This window comes from Sarcophilus harrisii, chromosome 1 (genome assembly GCF_902635505.1).
Source record: "Sarcophilus harrisii chromosome 1, mSarHar1.11, whole genome shotgun sequence".
NCBI lineage: Eukaryota > Metazoa > Chordata > Mammalia > Dasyuromorphia > Dasyuridae > Sarcophilus > Sarcophilus harrisii.
Window position 1 is genome coordinate 362,035,111 of NC_045426.1, and position 26,877 is coordinate 362,061,987.

The following is a 26,877-nucleotide window of genomic DNA, read 5'->3' on the forward strand; positions in this document are numbered from 1 at the left end:
ATGGAGACCCATATCAGAATAATCACATTTATCATGCTCTGTTTATAATAGGCATTTTTTTGTTCAAATGAACTTGAAAGTAGGTTCTAGTTCTATTTTTGTCAGAGAGATTCCTTGATATGAACGTCAAAGCTTAGGTACATTCCTCCAATAGCCTGGGTTGCCCTTGATTATCCAAGCATGACTTTGCTATCTCTTAGGTCATCCCTAAATAACTTTTGAAGCTATTTTCAGCTTTTAGGGTAACAGGGTCTGTATCTTAGAAGCAGAACTTCTTTTGATTTTGTGTTCATCTTAGTTCCCAAAAGATCTGAGTGCAGAGATATTTATCTTCCACACCCAGGACCTTCCTGGTAGGGTAGACCTTCCCTCTACTTCATTCATCCTAGTGCACTTCTTCATTTTTACCATGATCTTGTCAAATACCTCTTCTCTTTCTGTTCTCCAAGTTCACTTCTCTGGCCTTTCTTTATTCTCTAGACAGTTTTGACTTTATAGCTAGACAGTTCTATTCCATAGTATCCCCCCCTCAGATTTCCTTTGTCCAGTCACCATTAATGTCCTGCCAATTCTCACTCCCACTGGACAGAGTTTCCAAGAACTGCAGCCACAGTTTCTGCCTTCTGTCATCTGTGAGATGACCTGTACTAATTACCTCCCCTAAAACCTCACCGTGTTGTAGCACCTGCATTTTCCAGGACTCAGAAATGTTCATAATTGGATAAAACAAGACTTTTAGCATATATAAGGCATAAGTTATATTGTAAGACCTAGGAAAATCAAGTCTCCAGCTCTGTGTGACTTTTGCCATTATTTAAGCCTATGGAATCTCAGTTTCCTTCTCTGGAAAATGAGAATATTAGACTAAACTAGATAATCCATATGGTCCCTTCCGACTATGAAGCAACATTGCTCTATGACCACCTGATTTTCTGTATTAAAGCCATAAACATCAGCATTGCAAGAGATGTCAATTTCTTTGGTTGAAAGGTCTCCTCTTCCATTGCTTGCTTTCATTTCCATTGCCCTCATTGCTTTCTTTTCCATTCCTTCTCTTTTCCAGGCTTTAAATCCAGCTTAGAAATAGCTTCACACTTCCAATTCTAGGCTGATCTCCAACAAGATTCCATGGTGTCCTTGATGCAGCATCAGCATCCTTGGTGCTTCCTAGTGAACAGTGACTTCCCAAAGGAGCCAGCTGTATAGTAGGACTTTAGACCTGAAATCAAGAAACTCTGAATTCAAATCTGGCCTCAGGAACTTAATAGCTATGTAACTGAAGAAATAATTACCCTCTCTCAGCTTCAATTTCTTCATCTATAAAATGGGGTAATAATGTTATATACCTTCCAGGGTTATTTTGAGGATTAAATGAGATAATACTCATAAAAGCTCTTTGCAAACTTTAAAGCACCCTATAAATGCTAACTATTGTTATTATTTTCAGATACCTGTCAACCCAGTATGATTTGAAGGCCACTACAAGGCCTCCTTGCTGCCCAAACTTATACCCTCCCTGCCTACCAGGGGCATAACATTCCCTCTCTCAAAACCACTCTGGGATAAAACAATATGCCTTCATAAGACCCTTGTTCAAATACAGGCTTGTTTGATTACCATTGTGTCCTCATGCCCAGAACAAAATATATATTCCTTCATAAATATGCAAACATGAATAGGAAGAGGAGCACTCGTTGATTTGAATGTCAGAGCTGGATTTGAATCTTCCTCCTGTTATTACATTTTCACATATGCACTTTCCCCCTTGGGGCCTTGGTTTCTTACTCTGGAAAATGAGAAGTCAGATTAGTTGATTTTGCAGGTTCTTCCCAGTTTCAAAACTGATAAAGAATCACCCATTTATCTTAGGGTGATCCAAAAACTTCAACTCTATGTGTCCAGAGGACTTGAGTTAAACATAAAGAATAATTTGCTGAAAGATCAAATGTAAAGTCTTGGGAAAAGCTATTGAAGGGAGGGGGAGGCAGAAGACCTCTATCCCAGGAGCTCTTTAAAAAGGCAGGAAGATAACTACCTGCCATGTCTGTTTAAAAGAGGGCTGGCTAGATATGCTTTCCAGTCCTGGAAAGGGGAAATGGGGGGAATGTTAGTGATTGGATATCATGTCCCCTTGGGTCTCTACCCAGCTCTGAGATTCCTGTCAGTGGACAAGAGAGAGTATTTTCTGAATATCTGTTCCTTTTCTATTAAATTTTCCCATTGCTTTGTACTGTCTTCCTAAAACAGACCCCTTGGCTCTTTCCTTTTTGATCTGTAAAGAAATGTCATGTGCTTGCTTGATGTTTTGTACCCTGTTACTGTTTTGTGTTGAATGAAAGGGAGATTTAGTTTGTCCCCTCACAGAGCTACCCCAGGGAAAAGGAGATAGCTCATTAACTAGATCAGCCCCACTGTCTGGCTAGGGAGCTTGGTAGAATAGGTCCTAAGAAAACTTCTCCACACTTCAGTCCCAAGTCTCCCTTTGGTTTCCTGGTTTGGCTTGTGGAGGAGGACGAAAGGTTTGTTTTGTGATTGAGTCTCCTCACTGGAGAGAGAATGAGACAGAATGAAGCTGCTTTCTCAGGAATGAGACCACCTCCTGTTTTAGGCCCTGCCCTGAAAGAACAGTGTGCATTGAATGACTACTGGCTGGAGTATAGGAGACAGGAGTAATGTGGTCTATTCCCAGAGGGAATCATCATTCTACATGTGGAGTGAATAGATGCTGCTTGCTGCCAATTTCCTACAACATAAGCAAAGGCAAATATCTGACTCATTCAAATTTTGTTGTTAGGGGGAAGAGTGGGACAGAACAGAGGGAATATATTAGTGGTCTTCATAGATAATGTTATTTGACTGTTAAAGGATAGCCAAAAATTATTAATTGTCTAAATATTTTCAGTTTTATAACCCTGTTTACCTTAGAGTAGGGATTCATAATATTTTTTCTGTTATGGGCCCTTTTTTGGTAATCTTATAATTCCTTTTCTCAGAGTGACCTTTTTAAATTCATAAAATTAAATACATAGCATTAGAAAAAACAATTATATCGAAATATAGTTGCAAAAAAATTTTTTTAATGAGTTCATGGACCTCTTCTCATGTCTGTGAACCCTAAGTTAAGAATTCTTATATTAGATTTTCCTGGCAGAAGTAAATAGGTAACTAGAAGGAATCTCCAGGTATATGAGATATTTTGATTAATATTTCATAGTTAGTACAAACGTAACTTAAATTTAAATGCTACTCAAAAGGGAGACAATTCTTTTGACACATAAACAAACTTACTTAGAGGATAATAAAACAAACAAAACATTATAGGCCTAAAAGCAGCCACCAAATAAGAAAGCGTTAAAGCTCAAACTCACCTGTCATTTAATGCAGTGCAAAGATGGGTCTGTTACACCCTTCCTATTATACCTTCTTGAATCCTTGCTTACCTTCAAATAATTATCTCTTCTTTCACATGGAACTCAGCCTTTCTTTCCACTATAGACTATGATAGTGAAGAATTTTAATATGCATATTGATGTCCCCTCAAATACCCTCATCAGCTCTTATACTCTATATAGTTTCCCTTTATCAGTCATCCATGTAGATGATTGTACCTTGTCTTCCCTGTTATCATGAGCCTTCTCTTTTCATCTCTTCTTCTGCCTCATTGATCCTAAGCCAATTCTTCATCTTCAACATGACTTTTGCAATCCTTTTAACCACTTTCTTCACCAAGACTATCATAGATGTACTAACCTTACTTTCTTCTCTTGACTTTATAGAAAAGCAGTTAATTTGTATGTTTTTTTACCTTTGACTCCCTTGCCCCCATTGTTCTATCATCATTAATATGTTTCCATTCCTTACTCCCACCTCCTCCTTTGTTCATGCTTCATATTGCTAAATGCCATGGAAGAAAGATCATACCTTTTTTGTCCTAAATCCACATTATTCTAGTCCCAACCATTGTTCCCGACATCACCTCGAATTATTGCTTTTCATTTAATCTCTTCTACTGCCAAAACCTTAGATTTTTTTTTTTACCTTCACTGCCTCTACTTCCTCATTACCCCTTATTTCTCAATCCTTTGCAATTTGCAAACATTCTCTCCCAAGTATAGAATGATCTTTTGAATGCTAATATAGATTCCCTTCCCTTGTCCTTATCCTCCTTGAATCCTTTCCAAGTTTTTGCTTTCATTTAGATTTTTTTTTCCAATTCTGGATTTAACAAATACAAAATAAAATTAACATTCTATCTTGTTGGCCAAGCTTCCCCTTTCTGGAATCTCTTTCCTTCCTTGCTTTATTTAAGCCACATTGCTTTCTTATCCTCCTCCCACCTACCTAGCCATGTTATCTCAGTCCCTTGGGTCATATTTTTCTGCCCCTTAGCTTGGGATTTTCCCTAGACTGGGTCCTTTTTTTTCTCTATATTCTCTTTTTGTAGCTCCCAAGTGTCAGCTCTTCAGAGATAGCCCCCTAATCTGTGTATCCAGCCCTAATCTCACTCTTGAACATTAGTCCCACATTGTCAACCACTTCCTGGATACCTCTTGCTAGATGTCTCAAAGACAAAACTCATTCTCTTCCTTCATCAGCCCAGCCCTCCTCTGCACTTTCTTATTTCTGCACTGGTATCACTGTTCTCCTACTGGTATTCTCCAGGTTAGCATGATTCTTGTCTCTCTATCATTCCCCATATTGAGCCAGATTCTAAGTCCTGTTGTTCTATCTCATTCACTTCTATTTCATTTTCTGTGATCACATATGCACTGAATTCTCATCTCTCTGTTGGTCTGTTGTAATGTCCTGATTGCTCTTCTTGCAATCTTTCCCTTCTTCAATCCCTTTCCCACATGATGGCCAAAATAAAGTGCTTTACAAATATTATCACTTTTGCTCCTTAACACAACCCTCAGAGGTAGATGCTTTTATTCTCATTGGACAGTTGCAGGAATTGAATCTGCACAAATCTGCTCATGTCTCTCTCTTGCTCAAAAATTTCCAATGCATATGAATGCATATGGTATAAAATACAAATCTTCCATTAAGCCCTTCAATATTGGAGCTTCCATTTCTCTTCAAGCCTTTTTTTCATACTGTTCCCCTCTGTGAATTTGACAGTTTAGCAAAATAATGTCTAGTAATAAAAGCTAGCATTTAAATAGCACTTTTCAGGTTTGCTAAGTGCTTTATATATGCTGTCATTTGTTTATCGCAACAATCCAGGGCAGGGAGGTACTAGTATTATTTCCATTTTATTTCCATTTTATAGATGAGGAAACTGAGACAAAGATTACATGGCATTCCCAAGGTCACACAGTTATTACATTTCTGTAAGATGTAATGTTTCTGTGAAAGGATTTGAACTCATATTCCTGACTTCAAATCCCTGTACTATCCCCTGGGCTTTACTGCCTAGACTAATGGATGGTCTCTAAACTTAACACTCTGTCAGAGTATTACCTAAAATACAGTCCCTCATCTTTGCCTAAATCCTTCCCTTCTTCAAGATGCAGTTCAAGCACTACCTGCTCCAAAAAACTGTCCCTGATTTCCTTAGTTCTAATGTATCAGTCTCTTCTAAATGCCTTGTACTTATCTTTAATGAGATCTGTATGTTTTGGAAGCTCCCCTAGAAAAAGAACTACTTCATTTTTATCTTTGCATCCTCTTCACCTATTACATTTGTTTTGCACATAGGATAGGAATAGAGACTGGACTAGTGATTTCATTTGCATAGGGAACTCCCAATTGTGGAAACTTCCAAAGCAAGTTGCCACTTTCATTGCTGCTCTTAAAGAGTTTTAAAGAACTTAAAGAGTTTAAGAGTGTGTAATCTTAAAGAATTTCCTAGAGTATTGAAATAGAACACCAGACCTGGAGTCAGAAAGACTCATCTTCGTGAGTTCAAACCTGGTCTCAGATGCTTTACTAGCTGGATGATCCTGCACAAGTTACTTTACCCTGTTTGCCTCAGTTTCCTCATCTCTAAAATGAGCAGGAGAAAGAAATGGCAAACTATTCTAGTATCTCTGCCAAGAATATCCAAAGAGGGTCATGATGAGTTGGACTCAATAGAAAAAAGACTGAATTACAGAGTTCTGAGAGATTTATCTGCTAATCAGAATCACACAGCCAGTATGTGTCAGAGGCAGGATTGAAACCTAATTCTTGGTTTTGAAGTCAGGGCTCTGTCCACCAGGCCATGCTGCTGCTTCTTGCATACAATATATGCTTAAAGAATTTTTTTTGACTAATTAGACTTAATTGACTACATCCTGTGAGCTTGATTCACTGACTCCAGAATAATCCTGAAAAATCCATATCCAGAGGGTTTTGGAGTACAATTTATGGCTATTTTTAACAACTCACCTGCACATACCAATTTACAGTATTAAAATCAGCATTATTAACTCATGTGCTTACCTGAAATAGTTCCTTCTCCTGAATGGACCAGTAATTATTCACAGGGTCATTCTAAAAGAATTAAGTAAGAACCTTTATCTCCAGCAAACCAAGTTTCTGAGCTTCTCCCAGATGTTAAAAGGCACTAAAAAGGATAAGGGGATAAAGAGTTTTTGCCTAGAGTAAAAGTTCTTAAACTGGGCAAAAGGGGTCACAAGTGAAAAAAGTTTACTTTTACCTCCTTTTTTTCCATGACCCCTTTTTATTTAAGAAATTTTTACACAATCCCACATAGAGAGATATGTAAAATAGATATATAAATCAAGCATATATCAATAATAAATCATGATTTCACAGTCCCCACATTCAGTTATGAGAACTCACAGGGGGTGGCAAATCACAGTTTAAGAAGCTGGAGAAAGACTAGTAACAGTTACTATCCATAAAGTGCCTTGAGATTTAAAAAATACCTGCACATTTCATCTCATTTGATCCTTACATTAGCCCAGTGAAGGCAGGTGCTATTATTATTATTATTTTGCAGATAAGGAAACTATTTGAGGAGTTAAATGATTTACCTAGTATCATACAACTAGTTAGAAATGGATATGGTATTCTTATTCATTGAATCCTGATTTAAGTCCAGTGTTGTATCCACTCCTGTCCTTTTACTGAGCAGATAAGAAATTCCAAGTCCAGCTATTCCACAAATAACTCCATATTATTCACACATACATATAAACATCTCTTCTGATCATAACATCATAGATATAAAGCTGGAAGAAGCCTTAGAAGGCATTTAATCCAACTACTTCATTTTGTAGATGAAGAAACTTGGGCAAACTTGGTTCATGTTATGTGGCTAGTAAATAGCAGAACCAAGATTCAAATTCTGGTCTTCTCTCTCCAAACCCAATGTTCTGGGGCAGCTAGATGATGCAGTAAATAGAACACTAGCCCTGATATGAGGAAGATCTGAGTTCAAATACAGTCTCAGATGCTTAACATTTCCTAGGCAAATCAATTAACCCCAATTGCCTGGCCAAAAAAAAAAAAAAAAAAAAAAAAAAAAGCCATCAAACCCAATGTCCTTTCTACTACACCACACTGCCCTCTCTAATACAAGATAGATTATGAAAGCATGAAAAGAAAAGTACAAAAGCTTTAAGGAAGTGGCATGTGAACTGCCCTTAAAGGGAATTAGAAAAACATAAGAAGAAGGACATTCAAACAGAGGGGTGACCTGAACAAAAGCACAGAGGTGGGAAATCACAGGTCATGTTTAGGGAATAGCTAGAATGGTTTGCAGATAAAGATATATGATGGTGATAAAGATAAAGATATGGTGAAAGTGAAATGTGGAAAGGAATTTGGAAGTTAAATGATGGAAATCAAATCAGGAATTCCAGTGTAAGATACTTAGAATTTTTTCTATAAAGGCCATATTATCCTGACTTGTGCTATTAGGCATCTGACCATTAGGGTCTGGTGTGCTACTGCAACAAGTCATTAGAAATACAAAAATTTTGGAACCATCCTAGTTGGATTTCTTTTTCAAGGAGCAATGTAGTTGGATGAGAATGAGCCTTGGTTCTGGCATCAGAGGACCTGGAATCAAGTCTCAGCTTTCTCTGAAGAGAGTATAAAACAAGGAAACAAGTATTTTTTAAAAGTACTTTAATGTATCAGGTCCCATATTAAATATTTACAGATATTTTATTTGATCCTCATCCCCATCCCTGTGAAGTATATGCTATTATTATTGCCTCTTTACATTTGAAGAAACTGAGACAAAGAGGGGTCAAATTATTTGTCATGGGTCACAAAGCTAGGTCCAAAATTAAATCTGAACTCAACTCTCCTTAACTCCAGTCTTGGTGCTCTAGCCACACTGTACCACCTAACGCCTCTAAGTCACTGATGTGTTCAGAGCACTATCAAACATTTATTAAATGCCTTCTCTGTGCTATACACTGTGCTAAATGCTAAGAATGCAAGGCAAAGCAAAAGGCAACCCCTATCCTCAAGGAGCTCATTGTGTAATGGGGAAGATAACATGCAAACAATGATGTACAAATTAGCTGGATACAGGCTGAATTTGAAATAATCAAAAGAGGGAATGCATTAGAAATAAAGGGGATTAGGAAAGTCTTTTTGTAGAATTTGGCTTTTTAGCTAGAACTTGAAGGAAGTCAGGAAGCAGAAAGGAGGAGGGGGAGAATTCCCAAAGTAGGGGGGGAGGGGTGAAGTTCTCCCTCTGTGAAGCTTCTAGTCTAGTTGAGAATGAGAGGATAAGGCTGAACATAGAAACATAGGCACATAGGGATAGAACAAACAAGTCAAAAAACATCACAAGAACCTTTTGGTCCAGTATAAATGAAGTTTCTCTGAATGCTGAGGGGAAGCAGAGAAATGAAGTTAGTTAGAGAGGGTTCCTGTAGGAGATAGGTTTTGAGCAAAATTTTAAAAGGTGATAATGGGCATAAGTATTATTGATAATGTTTAAAAGGGTCCCATTATCCAACTTTAGAGCTTCTCATTGATCCCATCAATCAAATATATTTTTTGGTTTTTCACTAAAGCCCTCATTACTATCTGTCTTTTTCTCTTGTTGCCCTTGCAGGGCCAGCCTAAAAGTACATATACATTCTACACAGAGAAAGCTCTGCTGAGAAAGCATCTGAAAGATCATTAAATAAGAAACAGTTCTAATTTCCCATTGTTATGGGCACTTACAACTTTGTACCTCATTACCTATTACATTGAACATCTGCCTTTGGTATATGGATCCCCTCCATCTATGTCCTCCTCCATTGTCAGGTTATAAATATCAGACACATTTGTTTAATAAAACATCTTGCCTTCTGCCTGGTCAGAAGAACTCCATGTGAGTATATGTTTTGCCACAACAAGAGACCCCAATAGGATGCATATTATGCCTTCTTGGGAAGACATAATAATATTCATTCCCCTATGTCATTGGAAATAGGAGGACTATTATTCTCCAAGTTCTTTTTATAGGTTTATGACTAGATACTCTTGTGATAAAATAGAAAGAACACTGCACTGGGACACAGAAGACCCACCCAAATTTGAATTCTGCCTCAGCTATTTACTATCTATTTGATCTTGAGCAACTCAGATCATTGCTCTGGGCCTCACTTTCTTGATCTATAAAATGGAATGATTGGACCTTCTATCTCTAATCCCTTTTGATCTTAATCTGAGGTCTTCAAAATGAAAAAGGCAAGAGGGGAAGTAGAAAAATTGCTGCATTTGGAATCAGAAGACCTGGATTAAAAGGTCAACTGTGTGACCTAACCAACCTTTAGCTCAGTTTCCCTCCCTGTGAAATGAGGAGACACCCACAAAGTCCCCTTATACCTCCAAATCTAGCATCCTTAAAGACAGTTGAATTCCAGTTCCATAGAGCATAGCTGGGATTGGGAGGAGAGAGAATGGAAGGTGTCTCCTTTGACCTGCAAAAATCCTATTTGATCTCCTATCTCTGAGGACTAAGAGGCTTCAAGGAATTATGTCTCAGAATTTCTGCCTCTACTCAGGTTTCAACACATTCTAGATTTGCCAGGTTTACAGTATAAGTTCTAACAGGAACTCTGAAAATCTAACCTGGGTCTGAAGTGCCTGCTCAAATATCCAAGCCCCCTTCTGGGGATGCTAGGTAGAGTAGTGAATGAATTACCTGAGCTTCTGCATATGAATCATCTTGGTTAAAAATTCACCTCTCAGATGTCTATAAGCATATAAACATATAGCCCTTTATCCCTAAAATACAACCTTATCCTTGATTTTTAAAAAGAATCTGTCTAGGAAGCAGCTAGATGGAACAGTAGATAGATCACATTGTCTCTGGAGTCAAAAGGACTTGAGTTGAAATGTGACTGTAAGCACTTAATATTTACTAGCTGGGCGACCTTAGACATATCATTTAATCCCAATTAATTTGCAAAACAAAATATAAAAAGAATCTGTCCAGTTTTGTCCTCTAAAGCCCAGCTTCTTAAACTGTGGGTTGTGACCCCATATGGGGTCTCATAACTGAATGAGGGTACCATGAAATTATGATGTATTATCACTCAGTCTTTGGTTTATATACTTATTTTATATACCCATATGCTCAGGGTCATGTAAAAATTTCTTGGGCAAAAAGAAATTTTTCTTGGGGTGAGAAATACACTCATTGAGATTCTTTGCCTCTAGTAAAGCATTTCCCAGAGCAGGAGACAGAAGGAAGGGGTCGATTACAGTTCTAAGAGATACTCTACCTTTTCATATATTCTGAAATCAGCGGAATTAGCTGGACCCACCTTTTATAATGGTATTTTAAATGACATTTTTTAACAATAGAAAATCATGAAATGCATTTCACTTTCCCAGGTCTGGTTTATGAAATTCTTTGGGTTTTGTAGTTTTGTGGGGTTTGTTTGTTTATTTACTAATATAAAGATGTTGGGAATCAAGAGTGAAGGAGGTTGTTTTAGAAAGAAGAAAGGAAAAATTTCAAAGTTAACCAGATGAAACGTAATCCCCATAAAGAAAAACTTGACCTTGAGCTGCCTGGCATCATAAGAGATAACGTGTTCCCCTGTTGGGCATATGTATTCTTTTTTAGCGCGTATTGGACTTGGAACAAGAGAATGCACTTTTGAAAGATGAAAAAGAAATGCTTAACAACCAGATCTTGTGCCAATCTAAAGGTAAGGAGCTGAATGGATCATCTGTATGTTTTCACTGTGTCAGAGCACACGTCTTTATTTTCTATCCATGTTCATTTCCCTACTCTCTTCCCCCCCCCCCCAAAAAAAAAAGGTTCATTGTGGTTTGTTATGTTGCTGTGTGTGATGACACTGCAGAAAAATCTGATTCTGGGAGAAATCAAGAGAGAAATGAATAATCACTTCTTCATCCTGGACATTTTTATTTAAGATATTAATTGGAGAGGCTTGGGAGAAATATAACTCCTTTTAAAGAAAGGTCCCTTGCTGTCAGGTTTGTGAATGTTTAAAATGTTTAAATTTGTTTAGGGATGTGTTTCTTTTTTTATTAAAGCTTTTTATTTTCAAAACATTTGCATACATAATTTTCAACATTAATCCTTGCAAAACCTTATGTTCCAAATTTTTCTTTCTCTTCCCCTTCCCATTCCCCTTCCCCCAGATAGCAAGTAATCTAATATTTGTTAAACATATGCAGTTCTCTATACATATTTCCACAATTATCATGCTACACAAAGAAAAATCAGATTGAAAAGGAAAAAAAAGTGGGAAAGAAAAGAAAATACAAGTAAATAACAAAAAAAGTGAAAATATATGTTGTGATCCACACTCATTCCCCATTCCTCTCTCTGGGTGCAGATCTGACCTGAATCACCTAGCTGTTGAAAAAAGCCAGGGATGCATTATTTTTTTGTTTTTATGAAGTCAAAATTTCCTGATGGGTTCTGTGGGATTGAGGTCAGGGGAAGTGCTCAGTGAATGTCTGGAGTCACTTTAAAAACTCAATCAGCAAAGTTGTCAAGGAATTCCAGCACTTCTAGATGTTTTGAAGTTTAAATTGATGAGGATCCAGATGCTTTAATGCCCACCTTGCTTCCTCCAGACTATAATCTCCTCTCTAGGAGGTACAATGCGAGGCACAGCAGCAGCAGCAGCAGCAGCATTGTCTGGATTTATGATTTTATTGTTTTAGGAACTTCCTGTAAGGAAAACACATGGAACAGGATGCAACTTGTATCTTTAGAGAGTTGCCTAGAACATAGTAGGTGCTTAATCAGTGCTTACTTATTGATTGTTCTGTTTCCTTTGGCTTTGACTAAATTACTACTCACCTAGTTGTAGTTTCTTTGTTTTAGAGATTGGTCTTCCTGTCTATAACTATTCATTCTTTGCCCTGTACTCTGTCCCTGTAGAGGATACCCCTGTTATTCTGATATCTCCATTGTCTCTGAACTGGCTTCTCTCTCATCACTGCTGTAGGTGATTTAATTGATTAATAATAACAACATTGTAAGGTTTGCAAAGTACTTTACAAATACCATCTCCTTTTATCCCCAGCAACAACCTTGGGGGAGAGGTATAATTATCATCCCCATTTTATAGATAAGAAACTGAGGCAGATAGTACTTGTCCAGGATTACATAACTAATAAGTGTCTGAGACAGGATTTTAATCCAGTGCCTAGCACAGTGCCTGGCACATACTAGGTGCTTAAAAATATTTATTGAATTGAATTGATTCCAAGTTCTGTGCTTTACTTTTGCACCACCCAGCTGCCATACTAATCATGAGCAAGTAAGACCTTTATTGCCTTCTGCTTTGCCTCATGCAAAGGTCCATGATGTGCTGAATTATCTCACTTTTAGCTCTTTAAAGATTTTCTTTAGAGCTATCCCATGCTACTCTGGGCTCCATAGATAGAATGTCAGTCACTCTCCAGGAGCTCTCTGCTTTCTTCATCTCCCTTTTTCCCTGTCTTAACACTGTTCTTCAAGTAAGATTATATGTTTTTCACATCACTTTATAAAACCAGGTAGGAAGCTACTTACCTTAAAATACTTCACTGTATTGAATATGAAACCACTGACACCTCACATTTTTCCTTAGAGAAAAAAGAATCTAGATTTTCATATTATCCAAACAGTGCACTCCATTAATCCAGTCTCCTTCTCTCACCACAGAATAGTGTTAAAACTGAGAGAAAGAGAGATATAGAAAGATAGGGTATAGCATTTAGAATCAATTCAGTAAACATTTTTAAGCACTTACTCTGTGCCAGGTAATTCTAAGACTACAAGATATAGGAAAGGTAAACCCTGTTTCATGCCTTTTCCAATGAACTCACAAATCCAGATGCTCCCTCCCCTTTTCCCCAAAATGTGGCCAGTATTATGCCTCCTAGAAAGGAGATTATATATTTTAAAACATTATACTCTGAGAAGAGTTTTATAAGAAAAGGGAGGCTCCAATGACATACTCAAAAAAATTAAAACCTCATCATGTTCTAGTGGAAAAAGTCCAGATTTAGTCTGGATTTAGACCTGATACCACTAATTATCTGTTTGGCCATACACAGATCATTCTGCATTATCTGAAACCTGATTTTACAGATGAGGAACTGAAATCTCGTGAGAAGAGGACTTGCTCAAAGTACAGAGTTAGTCAGTAGACATGTATTAAGGACCTACTTTGTGTCAGGCATTCTGAGAGTATGAGGAAAGACAAATAGTCCCTCCTCAGAGAGCTCACAATCTAATGGCATAGAAAACAAACAAGCAAATATTTACACAGAAGCTATAGATAATGAACAGGAAATAATTGAGAGTTTATCTAGGTGGATAGAGTGCTAGGGCTGGAGTCAGGATGATTTATCTTTATAAGTTCAACGTGGCTTCAAAAACTTTCTAACTGACTCTGGGCAAGTCACTTAACCCTGTTTTTTCATCTATACAATGAGCTGGAGAAGGAAATGGGAAGGCATTCCAGTGTGGGAAAGCATTCCAGTATCCATGCCAAGAAAATCCCAAATGGGGTCACAACAAAAGACCAGAATTGAGAAAGTTGAGAAAGATTTCCTGCAAAAGACAGGATTTTAGTTGAGATTTAAAAGAAGCCAATTTGCTCAGTAGAGTAGAGGGGATGAAGTGAGCATTCCTGGGAAAAGAAACAGCCATAGGAAAAAAAACAGTATTGAAAGGTGGAGCAATTTATTCATGATACATCAAACACGCTAATGTCATCAGGTTGAGGAGTATGGGTCAAGGAATAAGATATAAGAAGACAAGGTAAAGTAAAAACAAAAGGGCTAGATTATAAAAAGGTCTGAAGGCCAAATGATATATTTTGTATTTGTTCTTGGAGACAATAAGGAGCTAGTTGAATTTACTGACATGAGGAGTGACATGGTTGCACCTGCATTTTAGGGAAATCACTTTAGTGGCTGAATGGATAGACCAGAATGAGGAGAATTTTGATCAGTGGATAGAGTCAGGGGAACCTGAGTTCAAATCCAGTCTCAGACACTTAACATTTACTAGCTATGTGAGTATGGGCAAGCCATTTAACCCCAATTGCCTTGTGTGTCTCCTCCCACCCCCTACAAACAGTGATGAGGGCCTGTACTGCCTGATGGTGGCAGTGTTAAGCAGAGAAAAGGACATATTGGACAGACAGACCTTAGTAACAAATTAAATATAGGGTGTGAAAGATAGTGAGGAATCAAGCCTGATTCAGATTGTAAACCTTACAGATTGGGAAGATAGTGGTGTCCTCTATAGTAATGGGGAGAATACAAAGAGTAAAGGAAAGATAATGAGTTACATCTTGGACGTATTAAATTTAAGATGTCTACTGGAATCCAGTTTGAGATTTGTGAAAGGTAATTGGAGATCAGAGGTTGAAGGTAGGTAGAGAGCCTGGGGCAGTGTCAGTAGATTTGAGAATTCTCAGCATAGAATAGTTAAATCCAAAGGAGATATTCTTCCTCCTTATCTTTGCCTACTGGCTTCCCTAGTTTCTTTTAATTCCCAACTAAAATCCCATCTTCTTCAGGGAATCTTTCTCATTTTCCAATTTTAAGAATATTAAATCTCATAATTATTTTGCATACAGCTAATTTGTATATATTTGTTTCCTTGTTGTATATCCCATTAGATTGTGAGCTCTATGAAGGCAGGGACTTTTGCCTCTTCTCATATCCCCAGAATTCAGACCAACAAAAAGCAGGCCATTGTTGTTGTCATTGTTTGTCCTTCTAAAGAAGCCAAAGAGATTTGGATTTCAGGCATAATTCTTAAGAAAGAAATCTAGCTGATGAACGCCAAGATACATTGCAAGGTTTCAACGAGTGAGTGAAGGTGGACTATGCAAGGTCACCTGCCTCACTTTCTCCTCCAGAGCCATTTGAGTCCAGAAGCAAGATATAGATCAATATATTTGGAGATGGCCCTGGATGAAATGGGAGATCTTGGCCTTTCTAAGCATCCCTCTTATCATATAGTAAATGAAGTATTTTAATGAATTCATTAGTCAAGTACACCAAACCTGTTGTGGGCAGCTTTTGACAAAGGACTAATAAAAGTACCAGTGTCGATAAACACTGTGGAAACTCATTTAGCAGATGAAGTGGTATCTTAATATGTCTTTCTTTCAGATGAATTTGCAAAAAATTCAGTAAAGGAGACTCTCCTAATGAAGAAGGAGCTGGAAGAGGAACGGTCACGATACCAAAACCTCGTGAAGGAGTATTCCCGACTGGAGCAAAGCTATGACAACCTTAGGGATGAGATGACTATCATAAGGGTAAGGAAAGTAATTCCTTCCTATAAAACACTTCTGACTTATTCACATCCCTTCTCAACTTCATTGCTCATTTCATCTAGTTCATTGAAGCTGATCTCTGACAAGACATGACAAAGCACAATCTAGACTTTGACATTCCTTGGGGGAGATAGAATGTAAACAAGTATCTGGTTAGGAAAATTTATTGCCAAGCAATGTCTGGCTGTGGCTTGAGTCTTATAAAAGATCCTGTGGGACATTGGTGAGGAACTCATTAGCAAGTGGTTTGGTTGATTTTAGGATTTTCCCAGTTTAGGGAAATTTTTGAACTTTTATCACCCTCTGAAGCTGATAGATACTTGAAGTTAAATTTCTTTTTTATTGAGAACTTGACAAACATCAGTAAACATGAAATTTCAGTAAAGAACAGAAAGAAAAAGAGTTGGGTAACTGAACCTTTAGATCTCTGTTATGATTTAACAATTTGTTTTTAAATGGATAATAAATATAAAATAAGAGCAACAATATCTTTGTTTTTTCTGAGCTGCTATTTTTATATATTTTTAATCTTATGCTTTTTTCCTTTTTTTCTTCTTTCCTTTCATCCCTCCTCTTATTTCCTTCCTCTCTCATTCCTTCCTTTGTTCAGCTTCCCTTTTCTTTCTTTCACATCAGTTTCATTATCTACTACCTTCAAGCAAAACAAATTCACATATTGACCATGTCTGAAAATATAAGCCTCATTCTGTCCTTCTACTCTAATGCTTCTTAAATTTTTTCCACATGCAATTTTTTTTGCCCAATTTTTTTCTTTTTATATAAAGGTGCATAAAATAGGTGTACAAATTAAATATTTACTGTAATAAATCAGAATTTCACAACCCCCACATTCTCTTACAAGATCCTACCTGGTATCTTGACTCACAGTGTAAGAAGTTTTGCTTCTAGTCCACTGACCCTTTGCCAAGAGATGGGAAGCATGCTTCAGTTAAAGTTGACATATGAATGAAGCTGAGAAGACCTCAGCCATGCTTTAAATAATACCCCATTTGGATTGTTTTTTCAAATACTTGGTGAAACATTTCATGCATGTTTTCCTGATAATTCAAAATTTCAGTAATATTTTTTTCTTTCTGTTTCATGTAAACAATTCCCTTTATTCCTACCCATACAGCATTGGTTGAGTAAGCAGGAAGAGAAACTGAGTAGGAACACATGTGGAATTATAAAATTGTCCCAGCAAGTCTAGTTTTAACTCTTCCAGTTTATTTGAATGTGAAAAAGACTCTAAATAAACTATATACTTTTCAATATTTTCTATTACCCTATTTTCAATACCCACCAATTTTCAAAATTTGCTTGTAATAGCAATGAAGGTAGGAAGGGCATTTCCAGGATCATCTTAAGAGTGTAAATAATGACATTCAGCTTTGGAGTGATGCTTCCTCTGTGCCTGGGAGGTCAGGAATCACTTCACAAGGCCTTCTCACATAGATTGATACCCTAAGTCTTATAGATATTTACATTGCATTTAGCAATAGAATTACCCATCCTTACAGTGGGGGCAAGCATGTGTTTGTTGGATTGTGATCTCATTATTTAGGTGACTGTGGGGAATGTAGATGAAATGGCTCTTTTGCAATGACGATCAAAGAAGCCAGCAATAACATTTTTTTTTTGGTATGAGTCTAACAGCAACAATAAACCACAAGATCTATTGCTCTTCCAGAATTCATAGTATTACATATGTAACATTGTTTCTTTATGAAATTTCATGTGTTATATTGTTTTGGCATTTGTCTCTTTGAACAGCAAACCCCAGGTCATAGGCGAAACCCTTCAAACCAGAGTAGTTTAGAATCTGACTCGAATTATCCATCAGTTTCCACATCTGAGATTGGAGATACTGAAGATGCAATCCAACAAGTGGAGGTAAGTCTCTCTGGATCAAAGCTGTTAGAATCCTAGTGTTAACTCAACAAAATTGATAGAAACAATGCTTATGTAATTGGTTCACACATTAGAGCTCACAAGTTGAGAGATTTCAGGATTCAGTATGAGAGTTTACACCTCCTACAATCCTACTCTCTCAGAGGAGGAGTCAACCTTTGGGTTCGCACCTTTAAGAGATCATATATAAAAAGCTCTCAGTCTCAACGAGGGCAATTGGAGATATTGGGAGCCAGGAGTCACTGGGAGAATCATTTGAAGAGATTGAGAGCCACAAATCAGTGAGGAGACTTCGGGAGATTCACAAGTGAGAAGTCAGTTGGGGAGATTAAAAAACCAGAGACTGCAGTCAAGCAGAACGAAGGATTCAGAAGAGGAGAGGCTGAAGTTGGCAGAAGAAGAATAAAAGATTGGATTTTAACTCCTAGCTGTATTTGAGGTGATTATTACTCTGAACTGAAACTAAGGCTGCCTCTAAAAATCTCCCCAAGAAACCTACTCCCAGAGAACCATCATATTTTAGAAAAGAAGCGAACACCACAAAAGCCATGTACAATTTGTTGGAGAGAAAGAAATGATTATACTCCTTGCCTGAATATCCCTGAAAGCAATGATATTTCCTATTAGGATATAAAAATTTGGCCAGTGATAAGCAGAGAAGTTAAAGGTTAAATCTTATTCCCAAGATAACTGTCTCTATTAATAAACATTGTCAGAACTGGAAGGGACCTTAAAGACATCTGGTCTTACTTCCTTTTTTACAGATGAGGAAACTGAGGACAATCTGTGTTATATCTGCCTAGTATAATATAAAATCCTCAAGGGCAAAAATTGCCTCATTTTAAAATCCATACCCCCACTACCTAACACATAGTTGGTGCTTAATGCTTTTTGATTAATTGTTTGATATGGAAGAGTAGCTTGTTTCAGGGTTACACAACCAATTAGTGACAAAACAGATACTAAAACTCAGATCTCCTGAATCTCAGGCCAGTGCCATATTTACTACAATACTCTCAAGAACTGTCATTTAGTTTACAGAAGATATGTTACTCCTTTATCTATGGAAGACATGGAAAAATGAGACAGGAGTGTAGGCTTTAAAAGAAAAAAAAGATCAAGAAATGGGGGGAAATGTGGAATTAATTGCTTAAATATCTAAGCATGCCATTGGACACAGTAGGATAATTTCATATATTCATTTAATTACCATGTGGCTCATCTTAAGCAAATCACTTTATCTCTGGGGGGAAGGGGTTCTCAATTTACTCCTCTATAAAATGAAGAGGTAGGGCTTAGAATGGGCTTATACAATCTCTTTAGTCTTTTCCACTTCTGACATTTTCTGGTTATAATATTATAGTTACAGTTGAATGAATGAAAAAAAATTTATTAAGTTCCTGCTACATTCCAATTACTGGAAACACAAATATGAAAATCAAAATATCATCTTATAATGAGATCTGTATCGGAGAAAAAAGATTTTTCTAGACCAAGATGGAAGCAATATATAGGTCAATTTATTCTACCATGAAGTCAATTACTAACAACCCCTCTTAGAAAAACAGTAAATATTATCTAGGTCTTCTCAGGGATGAAAGAATGAATTCAGACTTTAGTAATCAAAAGTCCTTTGCAGGATGAAATTAAAAGAGTTTGCCCTAAAAGTCACAGTTGTTTCAACAAGAAGAAATCTCCTGAGAAACTAAATTGAAACTGTCAGACTTAAGACACAGAGGTAAAACAAAAAACTGGTGCACTAAGGAAAAAAGAAATGCCTCATGTGAAGAAAGAAAAGATTCTTCTAAGGTTGACTATTGGTTTGTTATTGATATAAAAAAGGGGCCCTTAACCTCTCTCTTCATCATCTTTCAGGAAAAGGCTGGGTTACCCCATAAGGGGAGGTCATCTTCAGATTTCACTGAAGATTAAAGAAAAAGGTCTCTCCTGTCTCATCCAAAGTAAAGGGCTTGAACTAAAGCTGATCACATGAGAGATTTTTTGTGTCTATGGTGAAGGGAAAAGACTAAAAGAAGGACTATAAAAGAAAAGTCTTGATTTGGTCCCCAGAGTAGGAGAGATCTAGAACTCAAATCCTTACACTTCAGCAACAAAAAGGAGCAAACAACAAAGGAGCATAATTTAAGACTTTTATAGTGACAGGGACAACTAACCAACACACACACACACACATACCTGAAAGAAAAGAATAATTGAAATACACTTAGAATCAAAACATAAAGGAATAAATAGCTTTCCCACAAAAACAGTTAGAATTCTTCAAAGAAATTATGCAAATTTTAAAAATATATGATAAAATAAATGAAAGTTATGGAAGAGAGAAATATAAAAAAGGATTAAGAGTTTAATAGGAGAGAAATAAAATCTCAGCCTAGTAATAAACTCCCTGAAAATTAGAATGCACCAAGAGGAAATTAATGATTTCAGGAGACAACAAGAATTCTTAGAACCAATTAAAAAAAGAAATTTGAAGAAAATATGAAATATTTCATATCAAAAACAACTGTCCTGAAAAACATATCAAGATAAGATAATTTAAGAATCATGGAATGTCTGTTTATCTTAAATCTCTGACCAAAAAACAAAATACCTTCAAGCTCTTATTTCAAGAGATCATTTTTTAAAATAACCCAAACATATTATAACAAGTGGACAATGTGGAAATGGAAATAATACAAAAATCACTTCCTGAAAAAAAATTCTAAAATCTCTGGTCTCATTTTCACAATAGTTGTATCTTGTGATGATAACTATGGAGTTCAGACTAGACGTAGAGCCAGTGGTGTTTTACCCCACCATTTTTTTAAATGGTATTAAAAAAGGCCCTTAACTCCTATTCCTACAGTTCTTTGACTTATCACCCTGAAGGTGGCACTTGATGATGGTGGTGATGTTAAGGATGGGAATGGTGGGTCACTTCTTCACAGGTATGAAGCTTTCCTCAGGCACTTATACTTAAAAATTGTAGGACAGAAATATAAACAAAAGCCTGAAGGAGAAAAAAATATCTTGAAAAACCACTGTTATACAATGTGTTTAGATACAGAAGTAGATATGTTACTGTTATCTCAAGATATTATCTCTTATGGTTTGACCACAATCTTGGCAGTAATTACTAATAACATACATGGTTAATAAGAAGGTTTTATTTTTCCATATTTTTATTGCCTTTTAATATGGGGGATTTTTTTATTAATAGTATTTTATTTTCCTAAATATATACAGAGATAGTTTTCAACATTTGCCTTTGCAAACCTTTGTGTTCCAAATTTTTCTATCTCTCCCATCTCCTAGACGGCAAGCAATCCAATGTAGGTTAAACATGTGCAGTTCTTCTAAACATATTTCCATATTCATCATGCTGTGCAAGAAAAATCAGATCCAAAGGGGGGAAAAACACAATTGTTTATGTTTTTTAAAGAATTATTTTTCATTCCTCCCCCTCCCCCAAAAGGCTTTGGTTTTATCCAATTTGACTTTTACTACATAATTGACCATTTTGAATGACCATGAGAGAATGGTTTATGTCTAATTCTCAGATACTTTGTAGGTTTTTAGGAAGATTTGCAGTGTAAAACTCTTTTGGAGGATCTAATTATAATGGGGAAAGGTCCCGTATATTTGGAAAGAAGTCAAGCTTCTTATTTTGTTTGCAAAAGTGATAAGCAGAGACAAAAAAAAATAGATAATGAGGTGTTTCCCTAAAGCATTTGCCTCATCTGGAACATCTTTCTTTTCTTTCCACCTATTTCTGAAGGAAATGGGCCTGGAGAAGGCAGCTATGGATATGTCTGTCTTTCTGAAGCTGCAGAAGAGAGTTCGGGAGCTGGAGCAGGAAAGAAAGAAATTGCAAACTCAATTGGAAAAGAAAGAACAACAAGAAAGCAAGAAAGTCCAGGTACAATGAAGTTCTTGGGGATCCCTTGAAATGTACAGGTTAGGAGACACACTGACCATCTCACCCCCTTCATAGACTAGATATATATCAAGTTTTGGCTGTTTAGAGTGGTCAGGTAGATGGACTTCAGGGTGTGTGAGCTTAACCTCATCATAAATAATCCAGTCTGTGTATTTGCTAATAAAACATGTTAAACCACAATTTGGACAAGCAGGTGAGAAAGTACTGGATTTGTAATCAAGAAGACTTAATTAAAATTGAGCTCAAATACATACTAGCTGTGTGACCCTGAGCAAGTAAGTCAAACTCTTCTGTCAAACAAGCAAAAGAAGGAAATGGCAAACCACTCCAATATCTTTGCCAAGGAAACCCCAAATGGGGTCATGAAGAGTTGAACATGACTGAAAAGACTGAATAACGACAATATCGGGATTCTACCATATATATTCTTCATACCTCTTCCTTGGATTATCAGAGTAGGATATTACTCAAGTAGTCCTAAATTAAGCAGGTTTAATTAGTATGACTTAGATGTTCTGCTAGTGGTTTTTATGCCTTTGCTAGATAGATGATATATTTTCTTGCGATTTCTTCTTTTATTCTTTCTCTACTATGAGAAAGACTGTGTATCTACTCTGTTCATGATCCTGGGTATTTCTAAAGAATACAGAAGATGTGGTTTATGGTTTGGTTGAAAAAAATATATAGGAGCAGCTAGATGGTACAGTAAATAGAGAACCAGCCCTGGAGACAGGAGGACCTGAGTTCAAATCATCCCTCAGATACTTAACACGTTCTAGCTATGTGACCTTGGGCAAGTCACTTAACACATTTGCTTTGTCAAAATACAAAACAAACCAAAAAGATGAAAAAAAAAAAAAAAAAGGGAAGGATCAGGGAATTGGATTTGAAGTAAGAAGTCCAAGTTTAAGCCTTAGCTCAATTTATATTTGTATGATTGTGGCAGGTTCTTTCTTTTCTGAAGCCTCATATTCCTCATAAGTAATAAAAGAATTATGATTATTTATACTACTTCCCCACTTACCTCACGAGGGCCTTATTAAGGATTAAATGAAAGACTATTCAGGAAATATTTTGTTACTAATAAACCACTCTATCATGGTGAGTTATTATTACAGAAATGCATACAATACAATATTGAACCAAGGATTAAATCACGAGGCCCAAACTATTTGATTTAGAGTTCTAGAAAGAATCAATGAATGTTGCATTGGGCCTGTTCTAGTTCCACTGAACTTCATTTAAAAACTTTATCTTAAGTTAGAGCAAACTAAAAATTCTTGGCCTACTTAAAACCTATGTGAGATTGATATATAATATGGTGATGGCTAAATTGTGCAAACTTGAAGTCAGAAGACTTAGGATCTAATTTGGCTCTGCTACTTATTACTTCTTTGACCTTGGGAGGTTTTTTTTTTCTTTCTCTGTGCCTTAGCTTTCTACTCTGTAAAATGAGTATTTGGATTAAAATAAGCCCTGTTTTTATTTGGTGTCCTCTTGGTTTAAAATCTTAATATTTCATGAAGAGTCATTGACTTTCTGGAACCATACATGTTGTTCAATTCGTTTCAGACATGAATGACTCTTTGTGACTCTATTTGGGGTTTTCTTGCCATTTCCTTCTCCAGCTCATTTTACAGATGAGCAAACTGAGGCAAACAGATTAAGTGATTTGCCCAGGGTCACATAGCTAGTAAGTGTCTGAGGCTGGATTTGAATTCAGGTTTTCTTGACTCCAGGCCCTGCACTCTATCCATTTGGTCACCTAGTTGCCCACAAAATATAAAAAGGTATGAAAATCCATAGGTTATTAACCTTTATCTCAGCTTGAATGAGATGTTAACTCACTGTATGGGGTATATCATACATATATAACACTGCTGTCTCTATTATTTTGCCTGTGCAAATTCAAGAAGGTTGCACAAACAGTTCGTGTTCTTCTATATAAATATGTTCCATCCTGTGTCTGAGATCTTCCGGAGCCACCCCCATCCCCTGCAGTAAGCATTTAAATGCTGGTGGATTTAAATCTCTCTGGTAGATTAGACTTAGAATGGAGGGTGGAAGGATTAAGTTTATAAGTGACACATTGCATTAGGAAAGAAGTGAAAGGCAGTAATCAAATGTATGGAAAGCCAAATGGATTGGGTTAGAATATGCCAAAAAAAAAAAAAAAAAAAAGGAAGGAAAGAAAGAAAGAAAAAAAGAAAGAAGAAACATCCTGCCCCTGCTTCCTTCTGAATTCAAAAATTGCTTGTATTTTATCCCTCTACTTTCTGTGCTCTCTTCTATCAATTCCAAATAATTGTGGGTTAAGTGACTTGCTCAGGATCACACAACTATTAAGTATCAATTGTCTGAGATTATATTTGATCTCAGGTCCTCCTGGCTCCAGGACCAGTAGTCTATCTACTGTGCCATCTACTTGACTCTGGATAGCTACTCTGTTGCTTGTTCCAGAGATCAGGAATAAAAGTGAGAAACTTAAGGTTCCTTCTAAATATGTCACTGGCTTCTTAGTGAGTGAAATAATAGAGTAACATGGGAGAGAACCAACAGAACCCAGTTAGGATATCCTGAAACCTCACCACCCAGCCATGAGATCCAGAGTGGAAGGCAGGCAGCTACCAAGCCTTTCCTTGTACAAAGACCAAGGGCCAGAGTAATTCAATCCAGTTTAGCAAAGAGATAATGAGGCTTTGTGCATAAAAAGCATGCCAGCTTTTGGATCTGGGAGACAATCTAGGTCACATCCTGCCGGTGATATCCACTAATTGTGTGACCTTGGTTTAGGCTTTTGGTACCTGCCCCACGTAATTTTTTAAGATTTTCAATTGAAGGGTAAGCTACTTGCATAGGTAGCAAGAGCTCCTTGCTCCAAATATTTTCCGCCAATGAAAATACTAATAAAAAGCAAAAGTGTAGAGTTTTTAAAAAACTGCTTTCTGTCCTTAGTAAGTTTCTATTCTAGATGACATAGGGATACAGCAGAATATGACATATACTTTACAAGGTGGACTGTTAGGGATAAAGAGATCCAATGTGACCTAGGATTTTTATTTGTTCTTTTTGTTTAGAGTCAGTCTCCTTATTTTGCCCAGACTGAAAGTACTACCTAATGCCCTGGTCCCACTCTGATGGGCACAGGAGCTGTGACCTACTCTGTTTCCAACCCCAGCTGGGTCTCCCCTCAGGTAAACAGATGGTCTCTTGCTCCCATTGACTTATCATATTAATGCTAACCTTACTGTGGGCACCTCGTGAAGTTAGCCCAAAGTGTCATGGAAATGTTTAACTCAACAGATGCTCCAGACTCAGCCTCCTCAGTAGCTAGGGTCACAGGCATATAACACCTTGCCTGTCTTGATTTAGATAATTTTGAGAAAGGAGCTCCTTCTGAATTATTTATTGCTGGGTAGAGATCTATGGCATAACTGTCAACCATGACGAAAGATACATCTATAAATAAGAGATGGCACTGAAATCAATGGGATGTAAAATCAATATTTGTTTGATCTGTCCCCTTGCAAAACCAATGACCCTAGCTCTGTGACTGCTAGCCAGGGCTATAATGAATTTGAGCTATCATTGATTCAGTCCAGTGAGGGAGGTTTGTGTGATACTTGGCCATTATCATCATGGTGGTGATGTTTTCTATAAATGTTTCTAAGACTGGGTAACCTGGAATTAGGAAGACTGGAATTGAAATTTAGCTTCAGACACTTGCTAGCTATATGACCTTCAGCAAGTCATTTCACAGCTATCTACCTGAGTTTCCTCATCAGTGAAATGGGGACAACATCCACCTTCCAGGATCACTCAAATGAGATAATAATTGCACCATGCTTAGCATAGATCCTGACACATAGTAGGCACTATATAAATGCTTATCCCTTTTCCTGTTATTTGGGAATATTTCCTAGAAGAGTATGGTGAGGTTGAAAAGGGAATTCTGACTTAGACACAAAAAGGCTTGGGCTGGCCACTGCTTGGCTAGGTGACTTTGGGCAAATTACGCACATCTTTTTAACCAGCGTTTAAGTCTTCTCAGTCATGGAAAGCTTAATGAAAAAGGTGAATTTTGAGCTGGTAAGGGCAGTGACTCAATGAAGAGAATAGTGTGCAGAGGGTGAGACAGATATGCTGAGTCACAAATCCTACTACATTTGTATAGCATTTGAAATTTATAGAACTTTTGTTTTTTAACAGCAATCCTATGAGATAGCAATAGGCATTATGAGTAGTGTTCCATTTTGCAGATGATGGACTAACCCATAGAAAGACTACGGGACTTTTTCTGGATCACACAAGGGTGTTGGAGCTAGCATTGCATTCTCTGGCCTCTGGTTTTAGAACTGCAGCAACAAGGGATCAGGATAGGCAAGACCCTGGTCTCTCCTCTTCTCATGGCCTCTCCTCCCTGATATCATGGTCTTCTTCAAGAACAAATGACAAACAACAAATAGTCTTGCTATTATAGCTTTGTATCACTTATCTGCCTGTCTTTATCTTTGCAGGTAGTTGAAGCAAATAATGGAATAGATGCAGACCAAGATGCAGATCTGGCCTACAACAGCCTGAAGGTAAGGTTAATTCAGTAATAATTATCAGTTGCATGATGCTGGGCAAGTCATTTACCTAATTAACCTCAATTTCATCACTTCTTGAACATTTATATATAGGAGATTCTTTTCCCTCTCTAAGGCTTATGTAATTAGTTATAAGAGAACAGTATTGAGAGCTATGTGGCTCATCACCCAAGGCTACATCCCAGGTCTGCTCCCAGCTTCCCTGTGTGCCATCAAGCAAATCTATTTATCTCTGTAGAATTTTGTTTTCTCACCTTCATCTTACACAGAGAAGATTTTTAATAAATTCAATGCAATTGAAAGAAACAAATCTAAAATTAAGAAAAGTATTTTAAATGGGTTTTGTTATAAAGGACCAGAATTTCTGCCTTGCCTCCTTTATAGGGTTTTCGTGAATTTGAAGTACAAGGACAACTGTAGAAAAAGACCAACTATGTGTGTGTGTTTGAGTATGTATACACATGTATCCATCCATACATATGTATATAAACACAACTAGATATACATGTAGGTATACACACAAGAAAAATTTATACACAGATTTAAACATGAGTACATATTAAGATTTATACACATGGATATGCATATATTATTATACATATATCAGTGTCAGGTAGAGAAGTCCTAATAACACAGGCTAACTCCTAGCACTGTGAGAAGCAGAGCTGAAGTGAATAGAGTAGTAATAACTCACATT

The 26,877-nt window shown here is 37.0% G+C and overlaps 1 protein-coding gene across 2 annotated transcripts in view; it reads left to right on the forward strand.

The window, feature by feature from the left end:
* MYO5B (myosin VB) overlaps positions 1-26,877 on the forward strand; it is a 497,816-nt gene that overhangs the window by 412,902 nt on the left and 58,037 nt on the right. For both annotated transcript variants that reach the window (XM_031945960.1, XM_031945961.1), the window contains exons 23-27: positions 11,039-11,123; positions 15,574-15,722; positions 17,514-17,633; positions 21,430-21,570; positions 26,109-26,174. In XM_031945960.1, the coding sequence (XP_031801820.1) occupies positions 11,039-11,123; positions 15,574-15,722; positions 17,514-17,633; positions 21,430-21,570; positions 26,109-26,174 (561 nt within the window). The remainder of the gene's footprint in view (positions 1-11,038; positions 11,124-15,573; positions 15,723-17,513; positions 17,634-21,429; positions 21,571-26,108; positions 26,175-26,877) is intronic.